The following is a 16,344-nucleotide window of genomic DNA, read 5'->3' as shown; positions in this document are numbered from 1 at the left end:
GACATCACTGAAGTAGAATACAAATTCATTAGCAGTGTCTACAGTATTCATCGTGGTCGTGCCTCGTACAGTAGCATTATGGGGGCCAGTTGCTAATTCTAGCAGCACCAAGATAATGTGAGTCCAAAGCCAAGAGTGGGTATTTCATAGGCTCACAGTGAGAAGCAGGGAGTCATGCTTGACACAGTAGGACATCCATTCCAGAGCACAGGGGTCCTGGTGCATCTTTTCACTTAGTTCTGTTTGGGGGCTATACCTTACACCCCTACTTCTAGTCATTATCTTGCTGATATGTGCGGCTGGTCAAAAGACAAAACAGTATGAGCATATGAATGGATTGGCACAAACCCACTGCATTATTAGGGAAGTTGTTGACGAGTAGAATCATCTTTGCCTATAAAGGAAAGAGTTTGGTTTGAAAATTAACCATGAAAACCTCCCTCTTTTTTACAGAAAGCATACCTATTTTTTTTCCACCTCTCTAGGGGCATAATAACAAATTTCACACAAAAATGCTATAAAATATTGCTCTGTGACTTGGCTAATATTTCTAATAAATGAACCCAAGTTTGTTGTAAATAAGAAATCAAAATCTATGTGCTTTTTGTCTTCTTTTTCAGTCATTTACTCTCGTCTTTCATAGTATCTTTTGAACGTAATGAAATGCTTATAGATGATATCACAAATTAAACATAAATAAGTTCATATTTCTGAAGATGGATTGTAGACATAAGATCATGAGATCTTAGATTTAATGCTAGAAAGGACCTTAAATGCTATGGAATTAAGCACCCTCATTTTACAATATACTATAAGACTTTATTCCTAATCTCAACCAGATCCCTAAACCCCATTCACACTTTCCCACATTTCAGAAGGCATTCATCCTTTCTATAGTTTCTAAGCTCTGCATCCCCCATTATCATCTTTGCTTTTTCCTTCACCCTTAGGATGAAAGACTTGGTCGAGATAATGAAATCCACAGGGAGCAGATGGAGCGCCTGGTGCGAGAAGAATTAGAACGCTGGGAATCAGATGATGCAGCTTCCCAGCTAAGTCAACGCGCAGGCACTCCTGTGGGGCCAAATGGCCAGCCGCGTCCGAGGAGTTCCCGTCCCTCATCGTCCCAGTCTACAGAAGGTGTAGAAGGGGGAGGAGGAAATGGAGGCACCAGTGTCCATGGATAGTCTGTGCCTTCCTAACGAGAAGCCAACACATCCTGAACTGCAGCAGTGAATATACAATTTATACCTCCTGACCAAAGTCTGATGCTGGTGGTCCCTTTGACCAATTGTTTTTTTCCACTGCACTTTAATTTATTGTGTATAGATTTTTCCCACAGATGAAGGAAGATTTTTTTTTTCTCTTTATTGAGTACAGAAATGGCCAGATCCTTTTTGAAGAATGTTGAAAGCCATATTGGGTTGCTGTTGTGAATCTCACAACATCACATCATTTGATGATAAAGTAACCTTTCAAACCAGCAGTAATAATGCTCTAGGGGGATAAAAAAGAGTAGAATTTTGTTTCCAAACCCAAATTAAGTCCGTATGTCTTATTTGCAGAACAGTTGAGGGAACATGGCAGTGCTAACTTCAGCTCAGCTTGATCTGAACATGTTGTGTCATATCAAGCTTAGTTCTTACCTTTACTTGTAATTTTTTGCAAAAACTGTTTGTTTCAAAAGGTGTCTAATATGAAATGTCCATGAAGGATGAGAGAGACTGGAGCTCTTAAGCCAAAGGTTGAATGGCCCTGCTTGAAATTTCTTTGCTTGATTAGCACATTTATTTAACATTTATAATCACTGCCCACTTCCTGTGTTGTTTATTAAGCCTGTGTATAGAAGTAAAAACATGGCAGAGCTGTCACATGAATATTGGTTTGGAAGGATCCATGGGGATACATAGCGATCAAGTTGATCTCAAGGTGGTCTCTGTAACACAAAGTCATCAAACAAGATTGGAAGGTATGTGGAGTGCTGGTGGTTCCCTAAATTAAATCAGACTGAATTTTGTAGTACACTTAGGCAAGAGAAAGAAAAAGTAAAAGATCTTTAGACTTCTCAAACCAAGATATAACCAGATGGACAAATCAAGACTAACTTACTGAATTCATGTATTAAAAGATTCAGATTGTATAAGAATTACTTTGTTAAAGTGTTAATATTAGGATAGCATATAACCAGAATGACCCAGCTTTATAGAAAGGAAGTTTTGGTATTGACAGATCATCACTGAAAGTTTGGTTTATTTTGGATTTGTAGCTGCCAAATTTTGAAGCCTCAATTTTTGAAATAGAGATGATATGTTTGTCTGAAGAAAACAAAATCTGAGAGTTGAAAAGTTCTGTAATTAACTGAAAGCTATTTTAATGCAAAGGATAGAGTGCTGGACCTGGAGTCGGGAAGACTCGTCTTCCTGAATTCAAATGTGACCTCAGACACTTACTAGCTGTATGACCCTGAGCAAATCACTTTACCCTGTTTGCCTCAGTTTCTTCATTTGTAAAATGAGCTGAAGAAGGAAATGGCAGCCCATTCCAATCTTTGCCAAGAAAATTCCAAACAGAATCACAGAGAGACAGCCATGACTGAAAATAACCAAGCAAGAAGAGGAGATAAAACTATCTTAGGGCTTGATCCTAACACCAAGAACTGAAGGAAGGTAGGGCAGGATTATTTAGGATTTTTGGAGTATGGAAGTTGTTCACATGAATGACTTTCTTGGTCATCCATTCACTGAAAACAGAAGCAAATATGATCCCTTAGACTTATAGAGAAAATATGCCACATTCCTTCAAAATATTTCCTCAGCCTGACTTTTGCACATATTTTCCTTCTAATATTATACTTTTTTCTCAATATGTTATATCACCACAAGAAAACCTATTTACTAAATAAGAAATCAATGTACTTGTATCACTAGGGGTGTGTGTGTGTGTATAGAACAATATGTTACTTAGAAACAAACTTCATCTTGAAGTGCAATAAATTTCATGGAATATCCATGTATGTTTGTTGACTATGTGCCAAAAAGTAATCATGGCCAGTAGTAGTTTTTTATAATACTCTTTATTATTATGTTATTTTAATTATAAATGTAAAGATTCCATTTATAGCTGTCATGTTTTCTTCACTACAGTCGCCATCTTCCTTAGTCAATGAAGAAAGTAATCTTGCCTCCATCTCCCTTTCCTTCCAACCCTTACCCTCTACTGGCCTTAGTAAGAAGCTCAGCCATATTTGAAGTTTTCTACAGCAATCAAGCATTTTAATCATTTTCTAACTCTGAGCACTTTACTTCTTAATAAAGTTTTGTATGTTACATATAATAGTACATGTATGAGTGGTCTTTATTAAAAGGAAAAAAATTCTCATTTACTCGTTACCACAATATTCTAATAATCATAAATCATACAATCAGATTTTGAGTTGTAAGGGGCCTTAGAAACCATCTGTAATCTAACTTCATTTTACAGATGAGGACCGGACACCCAGAGAGTTTAAGTAACCAAGCTAGGAACCTAGGTCTTCCCAGTTGTAAATTCCGTACTCTGGTCTGGATGCCCAGCCACCTCTCTTCTGTTTTCCATACTACAATACTGCAATAGAGAATACTTTTGGAGAAAATAATGTACCTAATAATACACTGATTCCAGTGATTAAAGTGACAAGATTTCTAAAGCGTATCAAAATCCTACCCTACCCCACAACATTGGCAAAGATTCATGAGACCTTATAGAGACCAGGAGCAGCCAGATTTGAGGCTGTGGGCTCTACAGGGTGGACAATACTCAGGGTGGAGGGAATGACAAGGTACATGAACTATCTCAGGATCACTAAATCCTTAAGGCCAGATGTGACCATAAGGACTTATTTGAAATTCAAGTCTCCACAGCCATAAGGAACAGATTTTCCTCATCTAGTTAGTGCTTCTCCAATTTGTGGGCCCCACAGCTGTTGCAAAGGATCTGCTCATTAAAGATTCAGAATATGCAGAAACATACCTTTTGTAAACTGAATGTCTTTTAAAATATATATGTATAACATACATAGTCCTAATTAAATAAATTCACTCAAAAGCATTATTGAATACAGTCCCCTTTTGCTACATACATTTTTAGTCAACTGATACTGAGTACAATAAGTATCGTACTGGGGCACAAAACTTTTTGTCCGTCTTCTCGGGAGAGCTGAGAACCACTTCCCCTTCTACATATCTGAGGTCCTGAGATGGCTGTATACAATAGCATAAAACAGTACTATTTCTCTTCGTGTGCTCTTAGGATTTAGCCAAACTGGCCTTTGTGATCTCACACACTACGAAATTACTAGCCAGGCCTCAAGTCTGGAATTCACTTCCTCTTCACCTTTTGGAATCTCCACCTTCTTTCAAGGCACAAACACAACCTCCCTCAGGAGGCTGCGTCTCCACAGATGCTGGCGTCTCCCCTACTGCAAACAGATTTTTATTTTTCTTGTATCTACTTATATGCGTACATATCATTCCCCATCCCCACCCCACCCCAACGAATGCAAATATACTGAACACAAAGGACTGTCTCATTTTTATCTGCGTATCCACGGCGCCTGGCACAATGCCAGACATAACAGGTGTTTCAAAAATGCTTGATTTACAGGTGATTTGTACAACTAACGAGAAGCAGAGTTAGAAAATCCATTCTTCTACTTTAGTCCCAATCTCTATGCACAATGCAACTTCTTTTGTACAGGTTCTTTAGATTCTGTGGCTCCAGAAAAAAAATCAAGTAAGTTCCAGTTTAATGTTTATTAAAGGGCAATAATTTTGGTCCATTGTCATGACAAGTACAAACCCGTACAACCTAATGTCCCAAGACATTTCAGAGTTCCTATTACAGTAATGTAAATACTTATCATTCACTGATGATCAATGAGTTAGTGTTTTTTCTACAAGCTTACCGAGTATAAACTGAGAGGTATATATGATACTATTAGCTTATGCTGCTGTTTCTTACAGTAATTTTAGTATTTTGCAAACCTAATTTCTATGACGGCTTGACACTGAAAATAGGCTACAGAGACATAGGAGTTAATCACGATAAAATTAAATCCAATTTAAGTGATAATCATCCTTCAGCAACGCAAGTTCGAACAACGAATGTTTTACGATAATCAAAAACGTTTTGTGAGGCTGAATAACATCGTATCTCACAAAATATTTTACGAAAACTTCTTCAGAAACAACAATTTCAAGTAGGCAATGGTGAGGAAGATGATGATCATGCAGGCTAAGGCAACATGGTTCTGCCACAGGCCCCAAGGAGATAGGTCAATGCCTTGGCTTTTCAAAAAGTCTTCTCCAGAGCACCTGAAACCCAACAAGAAAAGGCATTGGCTTCGTGACTGCTTAATATGCAGAAGAAGGTCAGTGAATCAATTACCCATTCAAAGAGAACCTGAGAAAACGCCCATTGTCACTCAAAAAATAAAGCTCCAATAATTGTGTTTATAACATAGCCTTTAACTAGGACACTATAGAACCCAATGTTTTATTTTTGAGAAACTAAGATTTTTTAAAAATTATTCCCCCTTATCCAGTGGAATTATACAGACTTAACCAAGGATGAAAACTAGCTAATGTATTTTTTTTTTTTTGGAAGACTAGGTCTCCCTAGATTACCCACGCTGTTTGAACAGTTGCACTCACAGGTCTGAAATCACAGCAGAAAGGCACAGAATACTGGACCTACTCCAACCTGGGCCAGTTCACCTTCCAAAGGCAGCCCATCCATCCACTCCATTCTCAGGGGCTCACCATCTTGAAGCTAGACTTCGTGGGAACACCTATTAGCTCCACCCATTATAGCTCAGAACACCTGAGCTCAAGAAATTCAGCAGCTTCAGCCCCTCCAGTAACATGGATTCCAGGCATGTCACCATGCCTGATAAGTATTTTCAAAGATAATTACAAATATAGTCTTTTCTCCCATATTTCCCTCAGTTTCTTTTCCAAAACTGAAGTTTTACAAATGCATTAAGATCAAAGCTAGCCACATCAACATGTCCACACGAGAAGGGTTAATCTCTAATGCCCCTCCCAGCTCTAAATATTCTTCCCTCCACATTTTATTGTCTGTCTAAAGTGTTTTCATTTTAACGTTTAATTGGTATATTTGGGTTTTACACCCCTTTCATTTGCAAGCATACAATACCCCTCCCCTCTTCTTTACACAGCAATCCATCCCTGTACCTGTAAAAGGACTTGCAAGGGTTCATGTCCAACACAGATGTGATAATTAAAAAAAAAAAAACACCTCATACTAACATAGGGATTTGTCATTTGTAAAATCTTACACACATTTTCTTATTTAATCCTTACAAGTAACCCTGAAGGATTATCTGAATCTTATGGATGAGGAAACAAGACTCAAAAACCCTAAAATGAATAGCCCAATCACACAGCACATTTTAAACCTAGATCTTCTGCATCAACTACATCCTCTCCTATAGAAGATCTTCTCAGATTCCCCAAGCTGTGCCTCTGCCCCAGGCAATCACTTTGTTATTTATTGCATGTACACTTGTATGTGTGCAGCTAGGTGGCACAGTGGATAGAGTAAGGGCCTGGAGTCAGGAAGACCTGAGTTCAAATCAGGTCTAAGACACTTACTAGCTGTGTGACCCTCAACAGGTCAATAGCCTAACAATGGCACCTACTTTGCAGGGTTTGGTGTGAGAATCAAATGGTTGTAAAACACTTAGTAAAGTGCAGGGCACACAGTAGGTACTATAGCAGTTACTATATCATCTTCATGCTCTTAGGGACTCTTTCTCTTTTGTTTAGCAAAAGTAGGTGCTTAAAACATGCATGCTGAAAGATCGATCAGTTCATCCATCAATACACTAGGTTGGCAGCATCAGCAAGCAATTGTTCACTTAATACCCTGTGTGGCTATCACCCTCTCTTCTGATCAGTGAAATAGTATCTTGGATATGCCCATGTGTCCTTTACATAACTAAAATACTAAAGGTAATCAATAAATATCATGTGCTGCAAATTGTTTGATCAAACACAATGACCTTAAGAAGTTAAACACCTCATTGAGATGAATAAAGAAAAGGAAATTTTTTTTACTAACAAAATTTGGATGAGATTTAAACTTACACTGCGTATTCACAAGTAATGTTCGGAATTGTTGTGTTGAGTTTGGGGCAAAAGTTTAGGTCCAGAAATTCATTATGTTGCAGAGCCTAGAACATTAGAAAAAAGAAATGGTTAAAATAGTCTAAAGATTCAATATTTCCAAATCATTATCTTCATATCTCTATATTTTTAACCTGAGTATTAATTTTTTCTTTTAACATTCATTTTTAAATTTTTATATACTTTGGTTACACTTTAAGTTCTAAGCTGTTTCCATCCCTTCTCCCAACCACGCACTGGACTAGAATGCCATCATCTCTCTGTCTCTCTCTCTCACTCACACACACACACACACACACACACACACACACACACACAAATAAATACAGGGATATATAAAACTATACTATGCATGCTTCTACTGCTCAGTTCTATCTCTGGAGGTGGATAGCATCTTCCTTCATAGGCCCTTTATAGTTGATTTGAATATTATAATACTGACACTAGCTTAGCTGTTCAGTTATTCTTCAAACAACATTGCTCTGACTGCCTGGATCGGCTCATTTAACTCCTCATTATTTCACACAAGTTTTCCATGTTTTTCTAAAATCAACCTGCTTATCATTTCTTAAGCATAGTGGTATTCCATCAAAATTATATACCAGTTTGTTTAGCCATTTCCTAATTGATTTGCATCCCCTCAATTTCCAATTCTTTGCCAACACACAGAGAACTGCTATAAATATTTCAGAACATTGATCCTATTGGAAAACAGACCAAATAGTGGTATGACTGGGTCAAAGGGTATACAGTTTTATAACTCTTTGGGAACAATTCCAGATTGTTCTCCAAAATATCTGGACAGTTCATAATTCCACCAATCGTGTACAAATTTTTCCACATCCCCAAATACTGACTTATCATTTTACCCTTCAATCATTTTTAACCAATCTGAGAGATGTGAGATGATATCTCAAGGTTGTTTTAATTTACATCTCTCTAATCAATAATTATTTATAACGTTTTTTCATGACTACATATAGGCTGGCTTATATCATTCAAAAATGGCCTGTTAAAATCTTTTTACCAATTATCAATTGAGGAATGACTTCTTATAAATTTGACAAAGTTCTCTACATATTTGAGATGTAAGACCTTTACCTGGGGAAATCATCTACAAATCCCAGATTTTCTGCTTTCCTTCTAATTTTGGCTATTTGGTTTTATTTGTACAAAAACTTTTTGATTTAGTATAATCAAACTTCTCCATTTTACATCTCACAATTCTGTCTCCTATGTATTCATAAATTCTTCTATCCATAAGTCTGATCAGTAAGATGTTCTATGTTCTAATTTACTTATGATAACACCTTTTTTACTTAAGTCACATGTTCATTGTGATATTATCTTGGATCTAGTTTCTGCCAAGCTTTCTAGTTTTCCCAACAATTTTTACCAAATAGTGAATTCTTATCCCAAAAGCTTAAATCTTTACATCGGTCAAATGCAAGGTTAACAGTTTTGTACTGTGTATTGTATGTTACTCTGTACCACTGATCCATGTTTCTATTTCTTAGCCAGTACTAGATAGTTTTGATAACTACTACCTTATAAAATACAGTTTAAGATCTGGTACTGCGAAGACTTCTTTCCTTTACATTTTTTCATTAATTTCTTTGATATTCTTGACTTTTTTATTATTTTTTCCTAGCTCAGTAAAATAATTGTTTTGGTAATTTAAATGGGATGGCATTAAATAAGCAGATTAGTTTAGGTAGAATTGTCATTTTTATTATATTAGTTCTACCCACTCATAAACAATTAATATTTCTCCAATTATTTAAATCTGATTTATTTGCATGAATAGTATTTCATCATTACGTTCATGTAGTTCCTGGGTTTGTCTTGGCAGGCATATTCCAGATATTTTAGGATCTCTTTACAATTATTCTACATTTTAAAATCTTACTATCTCTTCTTGTAGGATTTTGTTAGTGATCTACAGAAATGCTTTTGATTTTTGTGGGTTTATTTTGTATCCTCCTACTTTGCTACATTTGTTTCTACTAGCCTTACAGTTGAAACTCTAGGATTTTCCAAATGTATCATTTCATCTGCAAAAAGAGTTTTATTACCTCATTATCCCTTCTGGTGCCTTCAATTTTTTTCTCATCTTACTGCTACTGCTAGCATTTCTAATACAATACTGAACATTACTGGTTCATTCCTAATCTGATTAGGAAGACTTCTAGCTTATTCTCATTACAAACAATGCTTGCTGATAAGGTAGATGCTTCTTATCATTTTAAGGAAAAACACACTTGTACCTATGCTTTCAAGTGTTTTTAATAGGAATGAGTGTTGCATTTTGTCAAAAGGGTTTTTTTTGGCATTTGTTGATACAATCATACGACTTTTGTTACTTTTTTCCTGATACAATCAATTATATTAACAGCTTTCCTCCTACTAAATCATCCTTGCATGCCTGGTATCAATCTCACTTGGTCACAGTTATAATTTCTGTGATATATTATTGTATTCTCCTACCTAGCATTTTATTTAGGCTCTTGGCATCTGTATTCATCAATGAAATTGATCTATAATTCTCCTTCTCTCTTTGCTCTTCCTGGTTTAGTATCATATTTGTTTCATAAAAGGAGTTGGTAGGATCCCTTCTTTGCCAATTATTTCAAATTATTTAATGTTGGAATTAGTTGATCTTTAAATGTTTGGTGGAATTCACTTGTAAATTCATCTGGGCCTAATGCTTTTTTTCTTAAGAATGCTTAATTTCTATCTCTAAAAAACAAAAAAAAAATGTATCAGATATTCTATTTCCTCTACTATTAATCTAGGCTGTTTATATTTTTGTAAGTATTCTTCCATCTGACTTAAATTTACCCAATTTTCTGCTGCCACTCTTATTTGCAAATGATACTGCTCCCCAGGGCTCCTGCTTCCTTATGACTCTATCCTTAAACTGTACCTTGGAAGTGACTATAGGTAATGAAGCTGCCAAAAATCATATGGTCCTGCACCTAACACTAGCACAGGGTAAAAGAGAAATTGAAAGAATCCACCAATCACCTCCTGAAAGAGATCCCACAATGAAAGTTCCCAGGAATATTATAGCCAAATTCCAGAGCTCCCAGGTCAAGGAGAAAATAGCGTATGCAGCCAGAAAGAAACAGTTCAAATATCGTGGTACCACAGTCAGGAAAACACAAGATTTTGCAGCTTCTACATTAAAGATCAGAAGGCTTGGAATATGATATTCTGGAAGGCAAAGATGCTAGGATTACGACCAAAAATCACTTACCCAGCAAAACTGAGTATAATTATTCAGGGAAAAAATGGTATTTAATGAAATAAAGGACTTTCAAGCATTCCTGATGAAAAGACCAGAGTAAAATGGAAAATTTGACTTTCAAATATAAGATTCTAGAGAAGCATAAAAAGTTAAACATGAAAGAGAAATCATAAGAGACTTGATTAGGCTAAACTATTTGCATTTCCATATAGGAAGATGATACATATAACTCTTAAGAACCTAACCATTTTGGGGGCAGTTAGAAGGACTCTACATAGACAAAAGGGCACAGAAGTGAGTCAGTTATGATGGGATGATCTCAAAAAATGGAGTGAGAAAGAGGGATGTACTAGGGGAAGGGAGAAGAGGGAGAAAGAAGGAGGAAAATTACATAAAAGAAGAACTTTTATGGTGGAGCAGAAAATGGTGGTGGGAGATGGCAGACAACATTTGAACCTCAACTCATCTAAGTTAGTTCAATAAGAGAAAAAAATATATACACATTCAATTGGGTACAGTGTTATCTTTCCCAACAGGGAAGAGGAAGGAAAGACGATAAGAGAAAGGAGGGGTGATAAAAGGAAGAATGAATAAAGGAAGGCAGTGGTTAGAAATAACACAGAACAAAAAAAAGATAGAAGCACAAATAGAAGGAAAATAGGATGAAGGGAAATGTACAGTTAGCAATCATGACTGTGAATGGATTAAATTCACCCATAAAACAGAAGCAGATAACACAATGGAATAGAAACCAAAATCTAATAATGTGTTTTTTTTGCAAGAAAACACATTTGAAACAAAAAGACACACATAGAGTTAAAATACAAGGCTAGAGCAAAATCTATTATGCTGTAGCTAAGGTAAAAAAGGCAGAGGTAGCGATCATAATTTTAGACAAAGAAAAAGGTAAAATAGTTCTAATTAAAAGAGATTAACAGGGAAGCTACATCTTGCTAAAAGGCACCATAGACAATGAGGCAGTATCATTACTAAACATATATACGCCAAACAGTATTACATCCAAATTCTTAAAGGAAAAGTTAACTTAATTCCAGGAGGAAAACTACAATAAAACTGTACTGTAGTGGAGGATGTCAGCTTGCCCCTCTCAGAGCTAGATAAATCTAATAACCATAAATAAACAAGAACTATGTTAAGGAGAGGAATAGGATTTTAGAAAAGTGAGAAATGATAGATCTGTGGAGAAAACTGAATGGAAATAGAAAGGAGTATACCTTTTTTCTCAGCTGTACATGGTACCTTCATAAAAACTGACCATTAAAACATAAAAGCTTCATAAACCAATGTAGAAAAGCAGTAATATTAAATGCACCCCTTTCAGACCATAATGCAATAAAATTACATTCAATAAGGCATATTTTTTGCATTGTATTTTTCTTTCTGTGTGTTTATGTTTTCTTTTGCAGCATGACTAATATGGAAATGTTTTACATAACTTTACATGTACAATAGATATCTTATTACCTGCCTTCTCAATAGGTAGAGGAAGGGTGGAAAGGAAGGAGAAAATCTGAATTCAAATTTTAAAAAATGAATGTTAAAAATGTTTTAAAATGTATCAGGGAAACAGTTAATGAAAGAAATTTTAAAAATAGATTTTTTAAAAGTGTTCTCCTGGTTCTACTCATTTCACTTTGAATCAGTTCCTATAAATCTCTCTGGGTTTTTTCTGAAACCATCCTCATCAATTCTCACGGCATAGTAGTCTTCCATCACAGTCATGTATCACCACTTGTCCAGCCATTCCCCCAGTGATGGGCATCCCCCCCAATTTCCAATTCTTTACCACCACAAAAAGAGCTGCTATAATACTTGTGTAATATAGATCTTTTTTCTTTGATCCATGAATATTGATTTTAAAATACATTGGGCTTTCCAGCCTTTGTAGGTTTTGAAAAGCAACGAGTCAAACTTTCCCACCCTGACAATCCTCTAAGGTAAAGGAGCACTGGCTACAGGACTCTTTAGTTTTAAATTCCTCACCTCCTTAACATGAATCTCATAAAAATGTAAATAGAGAAGAGTCTGATTCCATAGAGAACAGAAGGTGATTTTGATTTGTTGTCCGCGTGGCTTCCTAGTTTCAGATTTTCCATAATTAGGGCCAAGATCTCAGTTACAACATAGAACAACCACAACTAAAAATACTCACTGTATAACCATATCGAGGAATGCTAAAATACTGGAGCCATGAAATCCAGGATGCAACGGTTCTGAGATTTACTAACAACCCTGAAAATATCTGTAAAAAGGAAAAACAGTCACAGTTTTTAGGCTAATGTCAAAGGCAACAGATTTCGGAAACTTAGCTGTCTTCTCTAGAGACTGGAACTCATGTCCTAATGACTGCTGTTAAAGACTACAATGGGGCAGCCAGGTGGTGTAGTGGATAGAGCACCAGTCCTAGAGTCAGGAGCACCTAGTTCTAATCAGACCTCAGATACTTACTAGCTGTGAGACCCTGGGCAAGTCACTTAACCCTGACTGAATCAAAAACAATAGAAAAGAAAGATAAATAATACCTCTTTCCAACTATTCTTATCAATCCATTATGCCTCTTAGTATTTGCATGAAACTGGACTGCTTAGATAAACCCCACCTCCATGAAATAAGTTGAATTTTCGTCCTTTTAAAGATCATTTGTAAAGGCATTGGAAGGCATGTGGAATCCAGACGACCTTGTTCAAGCCCCGCATCCTCTGTCATATACCATGCAATACTTAACGTCTCAAGGGTGTCAGAGGCAATTCTCTAAGCCAGAATGCCATTAATTATATCTGCTCTCTACAGTAAAAAGTCTGAGATGGGAAGAGAGAAGGAAATGCCCTGCTCTAAAATCAGATGGAGGAGCAATTCTTCCCCTTTCCTCTATGACACTGTGCAAGAATCAGTTTCTATATAACTGAAGAAACAACAGAAAAAAAAACCCCACAACATCATGAAACAATGGTTCTCACTCACCATCATGAAAACAAACGAGATGGTCATGAGGATATTGGCCACAGACACCACACTCTGCCCGGCAGCGATGGCCAGGGCCATAGAACTGGCAGTATAGGCCACCATCATCAGAGTAAACATCATGATGAAGAAGGCCCCCACCTCCTGTTTCAGTCCTTAGCATGGGACAAAAGAAAACAGGAAGACAATCCAGTGTTTGCAACGTCTTTTTGAGACATGGTATTATAAAATGCTGATCTAAAATTCTATAAAATATAATATTATAACATGATGTAATATAATACATAATATAATATCATTAATATGGTATATTAGAAAACATCATGTTATAGGGCCAGGGATACAAAGCAGAAATCTAGTTTTCTTCTGGCTTTTGCCCCTTCTTTCAGAGAACTTACATTCTATTTAATTTATGTCTTAACAACAGGCATTTAAAAATACTTGTTAACTGACAGCCTTTTCATCTAACATAATATGCTATCTTGGTAATATATCTTTCTGCCTTTGTCTTTTCTTACTCTTATTAAGCACATGTTTATGCACCAGAAGGTGGTCTTTTCAAAGGTGCTCTACCAAAAAATTCAAGAACTGACTAACAAAAAGTTAATCCAGTAAACTACTCTCCCCTCTGAAAAAGGAGTGCCAGGGATGAAAGTCTTACAGGCAAAATAAAAACCAGGATAAACATGGAACTGGCAAACAGCTTATGAAACATCTCCTATACCTCATGACTTTTTTTTTTTCCTCCAGACACAGCAAGGTTTAGTTCTGATTTCCCAGTCCCCTAAGGACCGAGAAAGGTGCAGAATGCAGGCCTGGGATACCAAAAAGTCTACATGTAGCTATCTAAACTATTAAAAGGCTAAAACCCCTACATGGTAACTAATTTTAAAACACAATATCCCTATCAATCAGCAAGTATTTATTAAGGGCTTCTGTTCAGTCATTTCTAACTCTTTGTGACCATATTTGGGATTTTCTTGGCAAAGATACTGTAGTGGAGTTTGCCAATTCCTTCTCCAGCTCATTTTACAGATGAGGAAACTGAGGTAAATAGGACCAGGATGAAACAAGTACATAAGTGTCAGAACCAGATCTGAACTCAGGAAGATGAGTCCATCCAATATGCCATATAAGCTGATAACCAGCTGCAAAAAAGGCCTACAATTTGGCTGGTTTATATATTTTGGGGAAGTAGATAACGATTATGAAGATGCTTTATCACCCATAGCAAGGAAAATATCTTGCATATAGTGTATACTTAATAAATGCTTGCTTAATTGAACTGGGTTATTTTTTCTGTTTAAAGAACTGAAAAAGAAGATAAATGGATGTGTTCTTCATTGAATGACTTTATTACTGCTTTAATATTTAGTGGGCAATGTATGATAACTCAAGTCTCTAACAGCCCAAATCCAGTAATCACATCATCCCCTGATAGACAACTAGTCCAAAAAATGAGGACTTTAAAAATATCAGATATCGAAATTTAGTCTTTCTCTTTTCATCAGTTTAATATGCAAAGCATTAGCTCAGACACTCTTATAAATAAGGTCTTGTTATTAGAGGGAAAAAAAATTTTCCAACATTAAGAAGAGTATCTCAGCCCTTGCGGAGAGAATCCAAATTGCAAAGCAGGTCTACTTAAAAGGTGGCTTTTTATCTTGAGGATCAAAGTTTAATATTGAAAATATATAAATCTAATTTCAGTCAGTCAACAAGTTCCTACTATAGGCTGAGCACTGTGCTGATTATGGGGCAAGTAACAGGAAGAGATCAGCTCTTTCTTCTAAAATTCAATTGCTTTGATCAGCCTTGTCTTTGGGTTACTTACCTAACATAAAATAAGTTATACAAGTGAAGATGATACTCGGCAACATTCTCATGGGGAATAAATCAATTAACAACTTCGAAAAGAAATATGAAGAAACTCTGTAGTATCCACTGACATACTCATGTCTAAAAAAGACCAAAAACAGATGTTATGGATATATAGACATAGACCACAATGTTACGGATATTTAGACATAGACCACAATGGACAGCTTAACAATTCAGAATTTTAAGAGCTCCAGAAAATAACTTGTCAGGCTTTAAACAGCAAATTAGAAGACTTTATATTCAAAATAAGAAACTATTTTATTGTTTCCATTCAAGAAGAAATTCTAGAAAGGAGAGCCAAAAGAACACTATATACAATGGCAATTGTGTAAATGATGAGAACGTAGAAGGCAAAAGAAACAGATAATGTTGGTACCAAATTATTCATGACAAAGCTCAGATCCTTCCTTTCTGCTAATAAATTCAAGAAGTGGGATTCCCTCTCACATGTGTTTTTGCTTAATTATTTTGGAGTAAGTACTTTCAGAGGCAAGTGTGGGCGCTTGTTGGAATAGCCAGACTGTGTCAAAACAAAATCTATTAATTAAAAAAGAAAAAAAAATATCTTTATGTGCTAAAGAAAAAAATAGCTTAGAGAGTGATAAAAAAGAGAAAAGTACCTGGAGTCAAGAGAAAAAGATTCAAATCCTGGTTCTAGTATTTATCTACTGTGTGACTATGAACAAATCACTCGAACTGGGACCCACTATCTGCTCAATGCAAAATAAGGGGATTGGTTCAGATGACCTCCAAATTGATTTCAAACTCTAAATCCACAGAATGAAAAATAACTCATTTTGAATTTACCTCTTGGGGAAAAAAATAAGTTTCTAAATTAAGGGCTAAAACCATTGCATAGTTACTAATTTTAAAATACAATATTAATTAGCAATTACTTATTAAGTGCCTGCTATGTGACAGATACTGGTCTAGGTGCTAGGGATAAAAAAGGTAAAAAGGCAAAACAATTCCTACTCACAAGAAGAAGACAATATATGCAAAGACAAGTGTACGTAGTATAAATATAAAGTAAATTAAAAAAAA

At 35.9% G+C, this 16,344-nt stretch overlaps 2 protein-coding genes across 7 annotated transcripts in view; one reads left to right on the top strand and one right to left on the bottom strand.

Annotated features, from left to right (window-relative positions):
• The window catches only part of PKD2 (polycystin 2, transient receptor potential cation channel), a 55,948-nt gene extending 52,615 nt beyond the window's left edge, over positions 1 to 3,333 (top strand). The window contains exon 15 of the mRNA XM_072622340.1: positions 951 to 3,333. Within this exon, the coding sequence (XP_072478441.1) occupies positions 951 to 1,187 (237 nt within the window). The 3' untranslated portion in view covers positions 1,188 to 3,333. The remainder of the gene's footprint in view (positions 1 to 950) is intronic.
• Positions 3,334 to 4,775: 1,442 nt separating this feature from the next.
• Positions 4,776 to 16,344, bottom strand: part of ABCG2 (ATP binding cassette subfamily G member 2 (JR blood group)) — an 82,980-nt gene continuing 71,411 nt past the window's right edge. For all 6 annotated transcript variants that reach the window (XM_072622346.1, XM_072622341.1, XM_072622345.1 and 3 more), the window contains 5 exons: positions 15,254 to 15,378; positions 13,420 to 13,574; positions 12,611 to 12,700; positions 7,149 to 7,234; positions 4,776 to 5,351 (listed from right to left, as the gene is read on the bottom strand). In XM_072622346.1, the coding sequence (XP_072478447.1) occupies positions 5,204 to 5,351; positions 7,149 to 7,234; positions 12,611 to 12,700; positions 13,420 to 13,574; positions 15,254 to 15,378 (604 nt within the window). In that variant the 3' untranslated portion in view covers positions 4,776 to 5,203. The remainder of the gene's footprint in view (positions 5,352 to 7,148; positions 7,235 to 12,610; positions 12,701 to 13,419; positions 13,575 to 15,253; positions 15,379 to 16,344) is intronic.

This window comes from Notamacropus eugenii, chromosome 7 (assembly GCF_028372415.1).
Source record: "Notamacropus eugenii isolate mMacEug1 chromosome 7, mMacEug1.pri_v2, whole genome shotgun sequence".
Taxonomy (NCBI): Eukaryota; Metazoa; Chordata; class Mammalia; order Diprotodontia; family Macropodidae; genus Notamacropus; species Notamacropus eugenii.
Note: the sequence above shows the minus strand (reverse complement) of the source record. Positions and strands in the feature narration are given on the sequence as shown.